Below are 20,490 nucleotides of genomic sequence, written 5' to 3' on the forward strand. Positions count from 1 at the left end.
CAGAGGCAGAGCTCAAAGGCTGCCATGGAGCCAGTCATTCCAGCGTCCTGGGTAGGATATTCTGCTTTGAAAACTCTAAAACATTCCCACAGTGGGAATATTTCAGTGTTTCCAAAATGAAATATTGCAGAATTTCGCTTCTGCAAAAAATGTCCAGGGTTTGGCTTTTCATCCTGATTCAGGGTAACAAAATTTCCAAAACCTTGAAATTTTTTTACAGTAGTGAAATTCAGTTGGCAGCCAGCTCAAAGCCTTCTACATCAGAATTTCAACTCTTTAGTGACCACAAAACATTAAGACCTTGCTCTTAATCTTAGTGAATCTGTCTGATTAACTGATATGCTTTTTCTCAGAGCTTCTGGGGGATACGGCTACACTGCACACTAAGCCCAGGCTCTGTCCCAAGTTTGAGCCCACGCTTCCCTTCCATCCATTTTGCAGTGTGGATATAGGTCAAGCTGCATACCAGAAACAGATTAAATCCACAATACCCCAGGAGAAAAACAGTCAACCAAAAAAGGAAATATCTGAGAGATGGTGACTCAAGTGGTGATACTGCACAAGTTAATTTTTTCATATTCATCTACATCTAAGCACTTATATGGCCTCCATGACACCTTAGTATATATTAAAAATAGACAACTTTACCCTTTAATTGCTCTAACTGCTAAAGATGTAATTCCAGTCCTTAACCTACTTATTCTCCACCTTGAAAAACATTTTACAGGTGTAGTCATGGAGATCCCAAGACCAAGAACATTACACAATATTTTACTGACATACACTATCTCGTCATCAATCCTGAAACAAAAAGAATTTTAATCCATTAGGTGCCAAAAAATACAAGGAAACAGCTTGACATTGAGATTTTACTCTAGCATCTAACTATGGTGATAAAAACAATTCTAAAGATACTGCAGCATAAATCTGAGGACATATTGACAGCAAATATTTATTACTATTTGTTTACATAATACAGTTTCTTTGGTTTTTCAGCTCTGAATGCCCACATCTTAAGTACTTCCTACTCACCTAGCTTTGTACCTGTGCGGAGAGAGACAATACGCCAATTTTGTTGCTGACAAAATTTAATGTATAATCATGCTAGAGTCCTAAATTACAGCACCACAATTGTATTTCTGATAATATGGTAAAAGTTTCACAGCACAAAGTTGCTAAGATCTATGATCTCTCTGAAATTCTATTAGTCAGAGAAAGGAAACCACTTCGGCCCACCTCTGTATTCAGCAGATACTATGGTGAACAGCATTCTACAAATGCCCAAGACAAATAGGGTATCCCTCCCTGTCTCATCATGATTTTCTTTTTTTATATCACCATAGTATAAAACTAAAATGTGGGACATCTGCCATACACACATTTAAAAGTTCAGGCCTAGCGCCCCCCTCCCCCAGCTTATTTAAAATAAGAAAAGGGAGAAATGAGAATATTCAGGTCTCTCCTGAAGAAGAAAGAGAGCTGAGGTATTCTCAAAGCAAACAACATCTGGGGAAAAAACTCCCCAGTGGGCAACTCTCCAAAGAATGAAGCTGGTTTTCTGTTTGCTCAGCTAAATTTCATTTTTGTCTTTTTCATGAGTTCTTTAATTGCAGAATCCAAAACTGCCAACAATGTTAACATAATAGAAGTGGTCAAAATGGTCGGCCCATCCTACTCCCAAAATTTAGAGATACAGAACATCTGCCAGAATAATAATAAATAAAATAAATGAATAAAGCATAACTGAAACAAAATTCACTAACCTAAAGGTTTTTCCTTGCTTCCCCTTCTTCATTCCCTTTTTCTCTCCTCCCATTTCAGATGCATTCTATCATTCTCCATGCCATTTTCTGTTTTCTCACTCATTTTCTTTCTCTCATTTATCCTGTTTGTTGTGTCCCTCTCCCTACTCTGTGTGTTCAACTATCTCTCCTCCTCTTCTGTTCTTTCTAGCTCTCTGGATCTTACTCAGTATTCCACTTTATCTCCAGTCCTCCCCCATATCTCTCTCTCTCTGTGCCTGTCTTTCCCTATCACTCTGTTCCTCCACTTAAGTTCACTCCCCTTCTACTCCCTCTGAGGCTCTCCCCCCAGTCTCCTTTCTGCTTCCCCCTTTCCTGGGGTTCATCGCTTGCCCCAAGTGGGGCCTTCTTCTGAGGAAAGCAAGAGGCAAAATCCTCCCTTTTTCACCAATCCAACATGTGCTAGAAGCTTGTAACAGTCTCTGTTGAACTTATCCTGTACTTGTGGCAAGATGTCAAGTCAGCAACTCAGAGGAGAAGCCAATTCAACTGCTAGCCAGCAGCTGAAAAGAGTTTACAGTGACTCTAACTCCATCAACAGGAGCCTAGGGAGTTCCTCCCATAGTTAAAACCCAGTAAAAAAAAAAATCCCCTTGCCCCTCTCATCCAAAAACATCAGTGACCCAGAGGCATCAAAGTTAGCCCTGGAAGACTGAAATGGGGGGATGGGGAGGAATGAATATCCTCCACCACAGAGGGCATATGCCCTCAGAATATTGAGTGGCAGACGTGGAATACTTTTGGATTTTTCACTGCCACTGGATGGTGGATTAGCCACAGTGGCCAAAATAACTAGCAACTCGAGGGGAGAGGGGATCACCGTAATTTTCAGCCCTGTCATTTACTTTATATCGAGAAAATAACTTATACAATGGAGTTAGGAGTTTACTTTTCTTTTCTTTTTTTAAAGGTAGCTGAATTTTAACTGACATTTAAGAGATCCCAAAAATAAGGACACTCATGCCTACATCCTCCAAAGGCTGACCATGTATATTTGCCACTATTTTTTAAATGAATTTGGCTGAAACCAGAAACAGTCACATGGGGACCATTAGCTGATTGAATTAAAGCTTTTTATTCTGCTCTGAAATCATTAATATCTTTCCTATATCATTTTCTCTTATTGCTTTTCACACTTTCTTCCAGCACTTTTAATATGATCTTCATAGCTTCCCTCAACTTTTTTAGGACAAAATTCTTCTCTAAGAAGGATGGAGGGAATGCAACAGGGAGGGAAGGGGCAAGGAGAGTTGGGAAAAAAAATCAGGCCGATAATAAATCGGACACCACTTTCAACCTCAGTTATGAAGCAGAATCTGACATTCATACTGGAAAGAGATGCATTTAAATTGTGCTGAAAAAAATTTACAATATGGAATCACTCAAAAGATAAAAGTTTGTGTGCAAGTACTGTACAAAACACAGCATTATCAAGGAATGTGTTATGAAATAATGAACTTTTTAACAGTTAGAAGAGGGAGAAATAAATCTCTTTTTTTCCTAATTACCTCAGCTATGAGCTCAATTTATTAGACTCTAACTCATTGCCACAGTTAAAAAAAAGTGAACTGAAAATAACTTGTAGTCCAAAATTGGTCATATTAATTAATTTCTACTAAAGAGTATAATTTGCAATACCAAGAATATGATATATTACATTTTCAGGCATATGTTCTCTTTTGGGAATTATTAGGTAACCATTAAAGTCAAGTCTATAAACTAAACAGTAAATCTGTTTAGGATTATATATATATTTTATATAAGGATTCTAACAACTTCAATTCTGACATTTTTGGTATATTTGTTGTCCCATAGTATCTCTCTGAGTGAGATTTTGTAGCACTAGTTCTTATGGTGTATTTCATCACAGAAAAAATTAATTAACTATGATGAAACAGACTTCATTCTGACGTCTCAATTTTCTCATAGATTTAAATGAAATGAGTCTCATGAGCAGAGGTTTTCAGGATTAAGTCTCATCAATTATTATATCCTATACCAAGCCTGAACTTTTAGCAAATATAGTACTATATTAACATACATAAAGTGTTCAGGAACTCATGCCGCTATGATATCAGTAGCTTCCCTTAGTCCTAATTTTCTAGCGTAGACCAGGCTTCCGTCTCATCCACCACAGAAGTTGGTCCAATAGAAGAGATTATCTCACCCACCTTCTCTCTCCTATATCCTGGAACTAACATGGATACAACAACACTGCAAACATTATAAAACTATTGCAATATTATGGGTAACAGATATCTTGTTTGAAATCTAGATCCAATTAGATAGACTAGCAGTGTTCTATTTCTGCCTGTTGTTGCTGCTGATTACATATTGCGACTGTGTCAACAAATGTTGTTCTTAGACCCCCTTCAAGTCAGTAAAGAATAGCCTGATCGGGTTAAAGCATCTACATTTGGGCCATTTGGTTTTACCCTATAACAAGTCCAAGAGACTGCTTTGCTGTAAGTTTATGCCTGATTTTGTTTTTGTTTGTTTTTGTTTTTTAAATATGTTATGGAAAAACTATCACCACTGCAATGCTACAGGACAACGATAACTGTCTTTTACCAATGGCAATATATCAGGAACGGCAGATGGGATGGTGGTTAAAAGCTATGTTAGACATGCATATACACTGTCATTTGTTATGGATTTGTACTTAAGTGTAATTTCAGACACTAAACCGCTGAGATGGGGAATTTTTCTTTTCCTCCTTACTCAGTACCTGTATAAAGAAATCTAGCATATTCTTGATGTGTACACTGGCCCATTATGACAATTCTTTTTTTTTTTAAATGATTATATCATCATGTAAACTGAAAACACCTCCACCACATGAATTTTATGTGCACCAATATGAAGGTGATGTGTCACACATCACTTCCATATTGATGCCATTAGCAAATTCATTCTGCACAGGGACGTAAAAAATTAGAGGGAACATTGTTGTTTTCCATCATCTACGTGTCTTACTAGTATCTGAGAGACCTTGACACGTCCCTTAAAAATGGAGTGTTCAAGGACCCCTACAAAGTGAACGTATACTATTGTCTCATAAACATCCTTCTTTTCAATTATTGGAAGGGAAAATGAAAAACAAACTTGAAAATCTTCTGTAAAGTGGTAACACTGATATCCTGGAAAACCTAGCTGTGGTAGCAATCTCTGTGACTATCTGTGTTTCATTCCTATACCAATCCAGCAAATATTCACTGGTGATGAGGCTAGGCATCTTTCCCATTTGGATATCTCTTAAAGCTTCTTGAATGTTTATGTACCCATTGCACAGCACATTATATCCTTAGCTCTACCATAATTTCCAGTTTTAATCATTATTGTGATTAATTAACCGATTAATCCTTTTTTGGGTTTCCCTTAATACTTGGGAAATAAGAATTGTACTAGGGTGTGTGGGGTATTGATAATCAGTGGTTCACAATCATGCTGGAAGGGCATAATGAGTGGGGTCCCGCACGGATCAGTTCTGGGTCTGGTTCTGTTCAATGTCTTCATCAATGATTTAGATAATGGCATAGAGAGTATACTTATAAAGTTTGTGAACGATACCAAGCTGAGAGGGGTTGCAAGTGCTAGGATTAAAATTCAAAATGATCTGGACAAACTGCAGACATGATCTGAAGTAAATAGGATGAAATTCAATAAGGACAAATGCAAAGTACTCCATTTACGAAGGAACAATCAGTGGCACACATATAAAATGGGAAACGACTGCCTAGGAAGGAGTACTATGGAAAGGGAACTGAGGGTTATAGTGGACCACAAGCTAAATATTAGTCAACAGTATAACAACGTTGCAAAAAAAGCGAACCTCATTCTGGGATGTATTTGCAGGAATGTTGCAAGCAAGACACGAAAAGTAATTCTTCTACTCTACTCTGCGCTAATTAGGCCTCAGCTGGAGTATTGTATCCAGTTCTGAGCACCACATTTCAGGAAACATGTGGACAAACTGGAGAAAGTCCAGAGAAGAGCAAAAAAATGATTAAAGGTCTAGAAAACATGACTTATCAGGGAAGATTGAAAAAACTGGGTTTGTTTAGTCTGAGAGGGGACAGGATAACAGTTCTCAAGTACATAAAAGGTTGTTACAAGGAGGAGGGAAAAAAATTGTTCTTCTTAACCTCTGAGGTTAGGACAAAGAGCAATCGGCTTAAATTGCAGCAAGGGAGGTTTAGGTTGGACATTAGGAAAAACTTCCTGTCAGGGTGGTTAAGCACTGGAATAAATTGCCTAGGGAGGTTGTACAATCTCCATCACTGGAGATTTTTAAGAGCAGGTTAGACAAACACCTGTCAGGGATGGTCTAGATAATACTTAGTCCTGCCATGAGTGCAGGGGACTGGACTAGATGACCACTCAAGATCCCTTCCAGTTCTATGATTCTATAGAAGGAAATATAAGCAAAATGCTTAGCAATCCAAAAACGTAGCCACCATATGTTCTTTACACTGAGAGTATTTCTGTTCTACTGTAGTTAATACTTGAGACGCATAAACAATTGGGCTCCAATAGACAATTGAATTCCTGTGCTGACCCAGGGCAGCTGCCAGTGCTTCTTCTGTAGCAGCTTGTTCCAACACAAATAGTTGTGAATAGTCAGGCTAAACCAATACAGAAGCTGAGGCTAATGCCCATTTACTGACTGCTTCAGTCAACTGCAGGTTTGATTTTCAGTATCTTTTTTAATTAAAGTATGTAAGGGAACAGCTATTTCTGCATATTCAGGTATAAACTACTGAGAAAATCTCTCATTCCCAGAAATTGCACTGTCTGTTTCAGTACAGTTTAAATTAATAATTTAACAAGCATTTTAGAAAACACCCCAACAAAACCGTTTTGCAAAATATTAATTAATATACTTTTTCTTTAAACATTTTAACTGATAAATGTGGATTTTTAAGATTTTTGATACCCCGTAAGGATAAAAACTCATTCGGCTGAGGAATGAGTCATTTACAACTGTTCCCCTAAGGGAGATTATATTATTTTCAGTGAGATGCTCTATATTTTATGCTCTTCCGGATTGTTTGACAATTTTGCTACAGGGATTGCTAAGGTTACATTATATATTGTTGTATTTATAATACTGTTTACCAGAACAAAGGTTCTGATTGCTTAAAACAAAGGTGCTTACAATATATAAAACAAAATATGAAGAAATAATCTTACAACTTATCAACTTATTACAACTTAAAAATAAACCTAAGAAAGACCTATTTATCTTTAACTGAAAATGTGATATCACCAAAAATAAAAATATATATTTATAATTATGTACAAATTTAATTTTTGTTGCAAACATAAAACCCAAAATAAAAGAAAAAATATAAAGCCAGTTTCCATTGCAGAGGGCCAGTCCATTGTGGTCCATCCCTCCTACTGCCATTCTGGCACTGGACCCGACCCTCAGCCTGGAGAAGAGGGCTGAGGCTGCAGTGGTCGTTGAAGCAAAAGCTTGGGCTTGGGAGGAATTTGGAAAGACCATGAAGAATGACTACCTGACGGCTTCCAAGGTGTTCTGGCAAACATTCACTGCCTTAGGAGGGGTCAGCGGGATGTTGCCCAGACTGTTCTCAGCAAGGGTGGTGAAACACTGACTTTGACAGAGGAGATGGTTAAGAGGTGGAAGGAACACTTTGAGGAACTCCTCAACCCGGTGCACACGTCCTCCTTTCAGGAGGCAGTGTCAGAAACCCCCAGTGAAATCGGATCTTTTTCTGTAGTTGAGATGGCTATGGCACTAAAGTGCCTTCATAGCAGAAAGGCAGCAGCGGTAGATGAGATTCGTCCAGAGATGTGGAAATCAGTGGTCAATGTTGGGGTGTCGTGGTTAACATGCCTCTTCAATGTTGCATGGAAGGCGTACTCCTGGGGGGATTCTGCGCCAATGTGGCGGTGCAGAATTCATATGGCCCGCATTTTTCTGTGCTCCCCACGCAGAAAAATGCAAAAAAAAAAAAAACCTGCCAGGGGACACACAGCAGCGTGTCTGTTCCAGCGTGCCTGGAGCAGCCTCAGATTCGGGGGCTAGGTGTGCATGCCTGTGTGATCACCATTAGGGGGGCGGGGGACCTGAGCATGCGTGCGTGCCAGTGACTTACACCTGGGGGAATTCTGTGGGACTGTGCACCCACAGCAGAAAACGCTGTCCCCTCGCCCCACCCTCTCCCCCATATTTCCTGCTTTTTCCTGCAGAAAACGGCAGGGAAGCCTCCTGGGGGAGGCAGTGTGTGCAGTTTTGGGGGTGGGGGAGGGGAATGTCCCCCAAACAGAGGCGAGGCATGGGGGGGCACCCAGGGTTACGTGCCACTGCCCCCCTCCCTCCTCATTTCTACAAATGCAGAGCTGTCCAGGTCGGTCTCGTCTGGGGCTCCGCTGACTCTGCAGCTGAACGCAGCCTCATGGGTCTTACTGCAAGTTGTGCTCCCCTTCTATGTTCTGAGAGCCTTCCTATTTTCTATGGAACAGTGAATTCCCGCGATGGGTCTGGGTAAGCGGGGGTGGGGGAAATGAGGGAAGGGGGGAGATGGGGGGGAAGAGGCAGTGGAATAGGGCAGGGGGAGAGGAATGTGGGAGTGAGGGGAGGGGGATGGAGAAGAAAAGGGGATAGGGGAATCACGGGGGGAAGCGGAATCCCAGCATGCAGAGTCCCCTCAGCTGCAGCTGGGGCTCCCCCATTAAGCAGGCCCATCGAACCCACACCCTGACAAACCCTACCCCCCTACACCTGGACCCCTCCGACAAGCCCCCCAACCCAGAACCCCACCCCACTGAGCCCCACTCCTCCAGCATCCAGACCCTGTGAACCCCCAGACCCCCCGCCAAGCCCCATCTCCCAACACCCAGACCCCTCTGCTGAGCCAAACCACCATCACCTGGATCCCCTGCAGAGTCCCATAGCCCCTGCACCCAGAACCCCCCAATGAGTCCCTGTGCATCCAGATCTCCCACTGAGCTGCCCACACCCAGACTGCCCCATACAGAAACCTCTCATCCCACACCTAGATCCCCCCCCAGCCCCTCCACACTTGGATTCTGCTAGGCAGAGCCTGCCCACTCACACCTGGTGCGCCTGATACATAGGGACAGGGCCCCGGGATGTTTCAGGGAAAGGCCCAGCCCTTGCACTATGTCAGGGTTGGGTGCAGCCTCACTACTGAGTCCCTGTACTGGGGAAGGTGGGGGCTTCAGGGTGATCTCCCACCTCAGTGCAGCCAGTGTCCTGTGCTTCCCACTGCCATGCTGGAGCCAGATTTTTAAAATATTGTGCATATAATTTTAAAATTTTTGGCGCATAATTCCCTTCGGAGTAAAGGCGGGTGTAGTACCTCTGGACTGGCAAACTTGGTCCCGATCTTTAAGAAAGGAGACCAGAGTGTGTATTCCAACTATAGGGGGAAATCACACTCCTCAGCCTCCCCTGCAAAGCCTATGCCAGGACTTTGGTGAGGAGGCTACGCCCATTAGTTGAACCTCGGTTTCAGGAGGAACAATTCAGATTACGTCCTGGCCGTTGAACAACAGACCAGCTCTTTGCTCTCGTGCAGATATTTGAGGGGTCATGGGAGTTTGCTAATCCAGTCTATCTTTGTTTTGTAGGTCTGCAGAAGGCATATGACCACATTCCCTGAGATGTCTTGTGGGAAGCGTTGTAGGAGTATGAGATGTCAATGTCACATTTGCATACTATCTGGTCCCTCTATTCTTGGAGTGCGAGTTGTGTCTGTATTCTTGGTATTAAGTCAAGTTCGTTCAAGATGAGCATTGAACTCCGCCAAGGGTGCATCTTGTCCCCACTCCCGTTCATGATTTTCATGGACAGGATATCAAGATGAAGCCAAGCTGTGGAGTGCATCTGGTACAGGGACTCGGAGATGGCATCTCTGCTCTTTACAGATAATGTTGTCCCTCCTTCTTCAGACTGTGATCTTAGATGCGCACTCAAACATTTCGCTGCCAAGTGTGAAGCAGCTGGGATGAGAATCAGCACCTCCAAATCGGAGATCATGGTCCTCTCCCAGAAGAAAGTGGACTCTTCTCACCAGGTGAAGGGGAAGCAGCTGCCTTAGTGGAAGAGTATCTAGGAGTCTTGTTCACAAGTGGTGGTAAGCACAAGCGGGAGCCTGACTGGGGATTGGAGCAGCAGCGACAACAATGCAGGCACTGTACTGATCTGTGGTGGTGAAGTGGGAGCTGAGTTCTTGGATGAAGTTCTCAGTTTACAGGTCAATCTACATTCCCATCTCACCTATGGTCATGAACTTCGGGTAATGATCAAAAAGAACAAGATAACAGGTATAAATGGCAGAAATGAAATTTCTCTGCAGGGTGGCTGAGCTTACTCTCCTAGACAAGGTGATGGGCTCGGTTATGCGGGAGAGCCTCAGAGTAGAGCCACTACTCCTCCGGATCAAGAGGAGCCAGCCGAGGTGGTTCAGGCACCTGATAAGGATGTCCCCGAAGAGGCTTCCTTTGGAACTCTACTGAGCAGGTCCCACTGGGAGGAGGCCCCAAGGCCAACCCAGGACACGCTGGACAGATTATCTCTCTCATCTGGCCTGGGAACACTTGGGAACAGTTTTAGAAACCCCCAGGAGCTGGAAACTGTTGTGGAGGAAAGGGAGGTCTGGTCCTCCCTACTCTCCATGATGCTGCTACGACCCTCACTGGGAAAAGTGGCATAAAGGAAAAAAGAAGAAATGTAAAACGAAGGTCACGTGACACAGAACATACAACATATAAAACTATAAGGCTAGGCAGGTGGAACCAGAGTCTTCCAAAGCAAATACAATGAACAATTTAACATAGCAAGCTGAGTGAGGAATATAGAAAATGCTATTGGGGTTAGTCAGTGGGAAAAAAGACATAGATTGACTGAGACCAACTGTTGATTCTTAAAAGAAAAGAAAAAAACGTTTGAGTTAGTAACTGCACTTTAGATGAAGTTCATCCAGGACTTTGTTTGTCTTGAATGACTGTATCAAAACAAACACTATTAAACAAATGATTAATTTTTTTAATATACTTAATTCTTTGCTTTATCTAAAGGATTTTATAAGTTTTATGTTTGCCTTCCCCCCCTACTTTTTCATATGTGTGCAACCATATGTTGTCTGCTTGCCATAGGACTTTCACCATTCCCTGTCAGCTTTTTAACTTAAAACCAAAGATAATAAGATTAACTTACTTTACGTATTTAAAATCATGAATAAATTTAATTCTTTGACTGTTACGGCAAATAGATTTTAGTGAAATTCTTTTAAAAGCCTATTAATTTTACACGCCTTCCTCTTTAAATGGGGTGTGACATTCCTGAAGTTTTTCCTTTGTATATTGCAGATTGTAAACTGATGACACATTTAAGCTGCTCACATGTCCAAACTGCAATTTTACTTGACCATTTTCTCTGTTTCTAGCAAAAACTTAACATACATGTTTTCATGGATCTGGGTGGTATGAAGAATCCAACATCATATTTGCTCTTCCATGACTTAACACAAACTTTTTAACAAACTATTTGAGAGATCTATAATCATTAAAATTACCAGGGGCCGACATTTTAACAGAAGAGTTCATCAGAGTGAAGGGGGGGGAAGAACACAAATCAAGCTCATCATCATCCTCTTCCCAAAGAGGCAGATGCGGAAAATGCCGCAAGCAATGCAGTGCCAGTGCCCTTACATTTCCTTAAATTCTCTATAGTTTGATTGCACTCTCTCTGGCCCCATTACTATGCATTTTGTCTTCTCACGACACATATTCTGTGTTGTTTTTGGTTTCTCACCGTCACAATACTGTGATTAGAAAAGGAGTACTTGTGGCACCTTAGAGACTAACAAATTTATTAGAGCATAAGCTTTCGTGAGCTACAGCTCCCTTCATTGTTAGTCTCTAAGGTGCCACAAGTACTCCTTTTCTTTTTGCGAATACAGACTAACACGGCTGCTACTCTGAAACCTGTCAAATACTGTGATTGATTTTCACGAAGAGCACTGGCCACAGCCTTTTTTAATCTGTACTTTTAACTGTTTGCAGGACTAACACCTTTTAACTTGTCCCACACCCAAGACCATTAAATATAATTCTTCAATACATAATCCCTTTTTATGGAAGTTCTTGTATTTCTGTTTTTCAGAATACTACTCTTAAAAGTCTTTTGAACTATGTCCTACCATTCTTCCTTGGGTAAGACTTATGTAACAAATCCCCCTCTGTGGAAGATTATAAACTGTTTAACATATTCCTTCATTATGCTAATGAGAACTTATTTTCTTACCTGTTTTTTTTTCCAATCCCACGGCTAGGGGCTCCCTACAACCTCCTAGGTCTTGTTAATACTCCAAAAGTCTTTACGTCACAATCCCAAAGACCCAGAAGTGGCAATAAGAAATCTTGGACTCATCCCCATCCAGGAAGCGTAAGGCGGTAAACAGAGTCACAAGTCCACCCAATTTAGGCTTACTCAATCTTCACCTTTACGTATAGAATTTCAGACAGAATTATCATCACTCATGGTGACTGAACATATATTTATGCCAGATGACAAACAGATAAAACAGAACTGGTAAGGAGTCCCAGTTTCCACACTGCAGAAAGTTCTCCTCTATTTCATGATGGTCATCGCCACCTCCAATCTCTGGTCTGGTATTTCAGCCCTGCTCCTTCAGTTTCTGACCCAGTGTTTCTCCAATTTAGGCCTTGTTCACCTGGATCTTTTTGTACATTTTCTCATTACATTTTTATTAACCTTTCCCCAATCAACATTAAGCATTTGTTTTAAGTAACCTGTACAATACACATGCTCAAGCTTCAATTTACACAGCTTTTGCTGTTTATGTCATTCTTTTTCTGTGTCATCCTGCTCCTGGGTATTCCCAGTAATGGGGCTTCTTGTCATTATAGGTTTGTATAGTTGTTATCTAAACTCTTCCACACAATGTTACCTTTGTCCTGTCAGCAATAACATAATTTTAAGCAAATTAGCAATTTTATACAAAAGGAGAACTAGCAAAACCACACTCATGCCATCAAGGCCTTGACTGAAATGTTACCTCATCTAAACTCATTTACTATCCACAATTATAAATGATTAAAAATATAACTAACAATGCTCTCAATCTTACCATTTAGCCATTCTTCATATTTATTTTTCAATATCATAGTTCAGTACGTGTGTATTATCATGCCTACTGGGATGGGGTGGGGAGCAATTAAAGAGCACTCTGACCCCAAAATGTTAAGGCTTTTTAAAATCTTCTTTAAAATATGGGTTTTCAAAGGCCTTTTCCACTCAAAGTCTACCCTTATGTTTACAAATCATTACAAAACACACACACACACACATACACACACAATTGGTAATTTTCCCTGTGTTGTATTTTGAGAGATGTCTTAATTTTAGAGCCTTAATCATCATTCCCCAAGAAGCTCCAGCAACTTTGCAATAGCTTTGCTGAAGTCTGAGATTAATTTGGACTAACTATCAGTCTAAAGAAGACAATGATTGTGGTACAAGATGTGTTGACTGCACCAGAAGTTTTACTAACTAGCACCACTCTAGAAGTTCTGCACAAGTTCTTCTATCTAGGATCAACTGCATCGGATAACTTCTCTTTAGACAATGAGCTTACTTCTCATATCAGAATGGCAGCTACTACATTTGACCAACTGATCAAGTACATGTGGAATAAAAGGAAACCAACATTGAACATCAAGATATGGGTCTACCAGACATGCATTCTGAGCATGCTTCTGTATGATGGCAAGATCTGGACCACCTTAGCAGGCACAAGAGAAGGCTAAACACCTTCCACATACTTTAAATATCAAAACTCATGACATCAAAGTACTTGCGAAAGCAAAAATTACCAAGTCTAATTTAAAAACACAGACAACTCCATGAGCTTGTTCATCTGTGCCGGATTGATGACTGACATACTGCAAAAGGATCTCCTGTATGGAGAACGTGCAGATACCCCAAGGTCACTGCACAGACCTAGCCTCAGGTTCAAGGACATTTGCAAGAGGGACTTGAAAACTTTCAACATTGACACCACAAGCTGGGAAGATGCAGTAGCAACAGGCCACGCTAGAGGACTGCACTACACCACAGAGTCAAAGAGGCTGAACAGAGGTAGTTGTGAGAGAGAAAAGTGCAGAGAAAAGTGCAGAAGGCCTCAAGCAGTTAACTGGCTTCATTCTCTGGCTTTGTGCCTGATACCTGCATTATAAGTGGCATGGACTGTTGCTTGAGAATTGACTGTTTAGCCACTCATGATGCTTGATACACAGTAACTGAACTGCTTTCCCGATTACACCATAGTCTTTCAAGACAGTCGACTGCCATATATATTTAATCAAAAGATTAAAATGTTGATTTTATGCATTCAATTGAACTTCCATCCAAATACAGCTTTACACAAAACAATCTCAAATAAAGAATTAATCCTCTTCTACCAAATAACAAATTCATCATTCACCATTTTCTAACAATTAAAAAAAAAAGAAAAATTAAGAATCTGAATAAATGTAAATTAAGCTATATAATTATTTAAATAAATGTGTATAGATATAATGCATCCTTCTAGATAGCAAAAAGAAGCACCAAATTTAGTGTAGAGGCCACATATATGTTGATTTCAACGTGTTTTAATGGTTACCAACTAATGAGAATCAACCTTTCTTTAGAAAAATAACGTTGCTCCTTTTCGACCTAGTCAAACTAGTCAGCTAGTCAAACTTTGGGGCGCTGGGGATATTCCAGCTGGGAGTAGAAATTGGTGATAAATAGGTATTTCATTAAGGCAGTTTTGTTTATTTACAAATGTGTCTCTGAATGCAGAAGGAATCAAGCAGGAAACAGCTTCTTTTCTTCACAGCACCAAGAGCACTCTTTTCAGCCTGCATCCCTGACCCAAAAACCTCTCCCCAATTTTTTTTCCAAGGTCAGACACTGGACTTTCAGCTGCTTCTTCCAGCTACATCATTAGAATCATAGAATATCAGGGTTGGAAGCGACCTCAGGAGGTCATCTAGTACAACCCCTGCTCAAAGCAGGACCAATCCCCAATTTTACCCCAGATTCCTCAATGGACCCCTGAACTCACAACCCTGAGTTTAGCAGGCCAATGCTCAAACCACTGAGCTATCCCTCTCCCCTTCATTCTCTGGTCCTCTGTGTTCTACCTATTTTCTCAAACTCTCTCACACACTACTCAGCAAACCCCTCCACCCACCAACCCACCCACTTAGTCCAAACTCCCGGGGAGGTTCACATAACCCTTATCTTAGGCAGGGGCTTGTGATTAATTTATTCTTATAGTTATGTTAATTCAAGGATCAGTTCACACTCATCCTTCTCAGCAGGGTTTAAGTCGACCCATAACAAGGTTTCACCCAGCTCATAACAATAATTAAAAAGTACAAATGCAAAACGTGATTAAAATGGATTATTTGAATCAAGATTTCCTGCTTACTGATTTAAATCATGATTAAAATCGGTGTATTTAAATCGCTTTGATTTAAATCCATCCACCAACCAGGGCTATCTTGAGCACATCAGACCTACTCCCTCTATTCTCTACATTGGCTTCCCATGGAATATTGAGTGGAGTTCAAGGTCTTGGTCCTTATTTTCAAGACACTCAACAGCCAGGGACCAGGATATCTAAAAGATTGCCTAAATCTCTGTGATGAGGACCATGGTTCAATTACTCTACTTTTCATACAGTGGAACTTTCTACCATAAGGGCAAAGCTCATCCATGCAGCATGTAGAGCTTTCTTGCAGGCTGGTCCAAGACTGAGGAACAAACTTCCACAAAGAATAAGAACCATCACAATCTTCACTACCCTCTGCTCCAAGTGCAAGGTACCTTTCTTTGATTTTGCCTTCTCTAGGATAAACACACAGCACCGTGTAATTATTTATAAACAAACAAACCTACCTAAACAATACATGACACACAGAATTTTGCCCCGAGAAGAAGCTGAGAGAGCAAACCACAAATGACAGATGTTAGTTATGTTGCTTAATGCACAATCGGAAGGTGCGCTGATACATTGGTGATGGAATGTGGTACAAGAACCTATAAAGAATCGAATTGACTGCATTAGGATGGCCCTTATCTGTGAGCATCTCATACTTTCTGAAAACTACATTAAATATTTCATCTTTCTGACATGGATATTTAGTGTTCCATAAATTATGAAAACTGTGCTTTGGTCTAAATTTCTATTGTTCCCGAGCATACTCTACGATGGTTAGTTAGCCCAAGGCCTGCAGAATTACCCTCCGCTTATTCTGACTTATGAGCTCTTGGAAGAGGTCTGGTGGTCTGATATGTTCCCGACAACTTTTTCTTTTAAATCAACCAAGCCTGTATGCATAAACATGTTTGTATAAAAATTAAGAGTTAATGTGTAAATCAACAATTAATTTGCAAGTTAAATTGCCTAGCTCTAGCAAAACTAGCTACATTTGTAATTGCAAGCCTGTAACAAAGTATTAGAAAGAGGTGCTCTCTCTCCCGCATAATCAAATCAAATTGTGTTTTACAGTAGCAAAAAAATTATATTTTATTTTACTACAAGCCCTACCCAGACTTAGTTTAATTTGCAAAAAGTCTCTTGCCTTTCCAGCAAAAATAAATGCCTTGGACTGCAGCTTATAGTTTGCATTATTTTTCCTCTTAAAATCAAACTGTATCTCCAAAAAACAGCTACAACCAAGTTTGCAAGGCCCTAAAGGTTGCTACACAGCCTACTCTGGTTTGGCTGGAAAATTAAACTGTTGGTTGCCATTCTGGCAAAAATACTTTCAACTACTTAATTAGCTGACAAACCCATATCTAATCTCTCCTGTGAAGTTGCCAGAGACCACTCACTGACCAGGCATCATGTTGAAACTGAAACTCAGCCTCAGATATGTTTAGCAGAACACTTATCCTTGGTTCAACTCATTTCTGAAGCAATTGTTATGTGGCTGAGATCAGTTATGATGGGATAGCCTAATTTTGGCAATTAATTGATGAGCCCCCAGGGAGACCCTGTACTGTCTTTGACTATTAGCAGTAAATATGCCCAGTGGCCTGTGATGGGATGTTAGATGGGGTGGGATCTGACTTACTACAGAGAATTCTTTCCTGGACGTTTGGCTGGTGAGTCTTGCCCACATGCTCAGGGTTTAGCTGATTGCCATATTTGGGGTCGGAAAGGAATTTTCACAGTTTTAAGATGAGACATTTCCTGGAGACAAGCTTCCAGTTTTGATAAAGTCAAATTACCACCACAATTTTATTAATTATCTTAAACTAACAAAATAGTCTTTAAATGGGATTTTAATTTAAGAATATTTCTACCTCTGCTAGACTGTAAAATCTCAGTTTATAAAAAAAAAAGTAGATAGATAGATCATTACTATTTTTAACAAATATATTTCAGAGACTTTCTCACTCCCACCTCTAAATCTATTCTTCTGCAAATCACTGATATTGTCAAAAGTAAAATATTCCTGTGACATTATGCCAAAAAGTGCAAAAACTCTGCAGATACCTTCCAGCAAAAGTGCCACAACATTTTTATTTCTTAATAATACATTTTCTCTCTAATATATATATATAGAGAGAGAGAGTTTCCAGTAACTGCAGGTTATATATTTCATTTATATATATCAGGTCACTTCACCTCTAGTGTATGCAGGTACAACTCCACTGACTTCAATATTTAAACCAGGATTGAATTTAGCCTATTAAATTTATTTTTAAAAAACTGCAACTCCAGAAACAAACATTTCTCTGGTTGTTGATTTTAAAAAGTGGCAATTCATTAAAGCTGTTCAGATGGTTGGAATTATAGACTAAAACCCAAAGAGGGAGATTAATGAACAGAAGGCAGGTAAGGCTGTCAAGAGGTCCATGGTGAATACAATTTATCACATGGTTATGACACTATACCTCTATGGTGTGTAACATTTATCTGCACACAGAACATATACATAAATCTGCAACTCAACTCTGCATGAGTAGTGGTCAAGAAAACCACTGATAGTGTGTATGGCCCCAATTCTGGAAAATTAATTATGCACATACTTAAATTTATTCATGTGAGTAGTTCTAGTAACTCCTATGTCACTATTCATATGAGTACATTTACACTCATGCCTAAATGTTTGCAGGAGCAGGGCCTATAGAAAGGGAGATGATGGGATAATGGAATTTTGGTAAGTAATTGATCTTTAAATATTCAGGGTAAATAGGCCAAATCCCCTGAGATGAGATATTAGATGGATGGGAGCTGAGTTACCCAGGAAGAATTTTCTGTAGTATCTGGCTGGTGAATCTTGCCCATATGCTCAGGGTTTAGCTGATTGCCATATTTGGGGTCAGGAGGAATTTTCCTCCAGGGCAGATTGGAGAGGCCCTGGAGGTTTTTCGCCTTCCTCTGTAGCATGGGGCATGGTTGACTTGAGGGAGGCTTCTCTGCTCCTTGAAGTCTTTGAACCATGATTTAAGGACTTCAATAGCTCAGACATGGGTGAGGTTTTTCATAGGAGTGGGTGGGTGAGATTCTGTGGCCTGCGCTGTGCAGGAGGTCAGACTAGATGATCAGAATGGTCCCTTCTGACCTTAATATCTATGAATCTATGACTTGGTGTCTGGAAATTCTGGTCCTTGCAGGCAACAGAATCAGCGCAAGTGAGTACAGACTAGAGTTCTATATAACATCACCAGAGACTGGACTACGTGTCATTATTATAAGCAATATGCATGCCTTACTAAGGATCTGCCAAGTCACTTGGGGGAGGGATTAGTTTTAAAGCGATAATGTCAACCTGGAAACTAGTATTTTTTTTTTTTAAAGCGTTGAGAGTAGTTCTAGGTTCTCCTGAGTCCCCACACCAATTGCTGAGCGTTTTACAATGATACTGTTGGCTATTATTTTATTTATTCTCATGTTTTCTTTCTCTCGTCTTCTTGCGTGAAAGTCCCACAGAAAGTCAACGACCAGCGGGCAGATTTCTTCAGAAGTGCCCGGCCAGCGCCTTGGGTCTCCGTGGGAACGGAGCCTTTTAAAAGCAGCCTCCTCCTGAAAGCCCGCAGCCTGCTCTCTGACCCGCGACGGCAGAGGGACTCAATGGGCACCGCCGCCGGCAGGACGAGGGGGGGGTTATAACGGGGAAAGAGAGACAGCGCCTAGGCGGGAGCGGGGGTTGCCAAGTGCCCGAAGTTAAAGGGGGAGAAGGAGAAGAGAGCCCCCCAGCCCGTCACTTTGCACGGCACTCATCTGCGGCTCACCTGCAGCTGCGGGGCGGGGCTCGGGGAGAGGCGCCTGGGCAGGCGGGGCGGTTGGCTGTTACTGCTATTGCCCCCCTCCCCCAAGCGTCTTCCTTCCCGGACGCCTGGGTCCCCTCCCCGGGGCAGGCCCCCGCACTCACCACCTCGCGGGCCCGGCAGGAGAAGTCGCTCTTGGGCCGCTGGCTGCCCCGCTTGAGCAGCTCGTCCCTGGGGCTCTCGCCGGCCGGGACCCCCAGCGCCTTGTTGCGGGTCTTCACCGTCTTCACGCTGGCTTTGAACAGCAGCGTGATGTCCACGGCCATGGCGCCCCGCTCCCGCCGGCCCGGCCCGCTGTCACCGGCTGCCAGCCAGGCACGCCGGCCCCGGTGCCTCCGCACAGTCCTCCCCGCACAACTCGGCCCGCCGCGCGGGGTTCCGCCGCCTTATCCGGCCGGCCCCGGCGCCGCGCCAGGGAGAGAAGCCAGAGGCAGCCCTAGTCCCAGCGTGAGACCCCCCAGCCCCCCAGGGAGACCCTGCACTGCCCCTGTGTGTGTGTGTGTGTCGGGGGGGTGAGCCCCCAGGGAGACCCTGCACTGCCCCTGTGTGTGTGTGTGTGTCGGGGGGGTGAGCCCCCAGGGAGACCCTGCACTGCCCCTGTGTGTGTGTGTGTGTGTGTGTGTGTGTCGGGGGGGGTGAGCCCCCAGGGAGACCCTGCACTGCCCCTGTGTGTGTGTGTGTCAGGGGGGGTGAGCCCCCAGGGAGACCCTGCACTGCCCCTGTGTGTGTGTGTGTCGGGGGGGTGAGCCCCAGGGAGACCCTGCACTGCCCCTGTGTGTGTGTGTGTGTGTGTGTGTCGGGGGGGTGAGCCCCCGGGGAGACCCTGCATTGCCCCTGTGTGTGTGTGTGTGTGTGTCGGGGGGGTGAGCCCCCAGGGAGACCCTGCACTGCCCCTGTGTGTGTGTGTGTCGGGGGGGTGAGCCCCCAGGGACCCTGCACTGCCCCTGTGTGTGTGTGTGTGTCGGGGGGGTGAGCCCCCAGGGAGACCCTGCACTGCCCCTGTGTGTGTGTGTGTCAGGGGGGGTGAGCCCCCAGGGAGACCCTGCACTGCCCCTGTGTGTGTGTGTGTCGGGGGGGTGAGCCCCCAGGGAGACCCTGCACTGCCCCTGTGTGTGTGTGTGTGTGTGTGTGTGTCGGGGGGGTGAGCCCCCGGGGAGACCCTGCATTGCCCCTGTGTGTGTGTGTGTGTGTCGGGGGGGTGAGCCCCCAGGGAGACCCTGCATTGCCCCTGTGTGTGTGTGTGTGTGTGTCGGGGGGGTGAGCCCCCAGGGAGACCCTGCACTGCCCCTGTGTGTGTGTGTGTGTCGGGGGGGTGAGCCCCCAGGGAGACCCTGC

General features: G+C 42.8%; 1 protein-coding gene across 5 annotated transcripts in view; it reads right to left on the reverse strand.

Moving 5' to 3' along the window:
- STX18 (syntaxin 18) overlaps positions 1 to 19,510 on the reverse strand; it is a 126,918-nt gene extending 107,408 nt beyond the window's left edge. Inside the window, exon 1 of one of the 5 annotated variants that reach the window (XM_043512428.1) lies at positions 19,260 to 19,506. In XM_043512428.1, the coding sequence (XP_043368363.1) occupies positions 19,260 to 19,421 (162 nt within the window). In that variant the 5' untranslated portion in view covers positions 19,422 to 19,506. Of the gene's footprint in view, positions 1 to 19,259 lie in introns of all 5 variants that reach the window. The other 4 variants (XM_038400365.2, XM_038400366.2, XM_043512430.1 and 1 more) reach the window with 4 other exon arrangements.
- Positions 19,511 to 20,490: the final 980 nt, after the last annotated feature.

This window comes from Dermochelys coriacea, chromosome 4 (assembly GCF_009764565.3).
Source record: "Dermochelys coriacea isolate rDerCor1 chromosome 4, rDerCor1.pri.v4, whole genome shotgun sequence".
Classification (NCBI taxonomy): Eukaryota; Metazoa; Chordata; order Testudines; family Dermochelyidae; genus Dermochelys; species Dermochelys coriacea.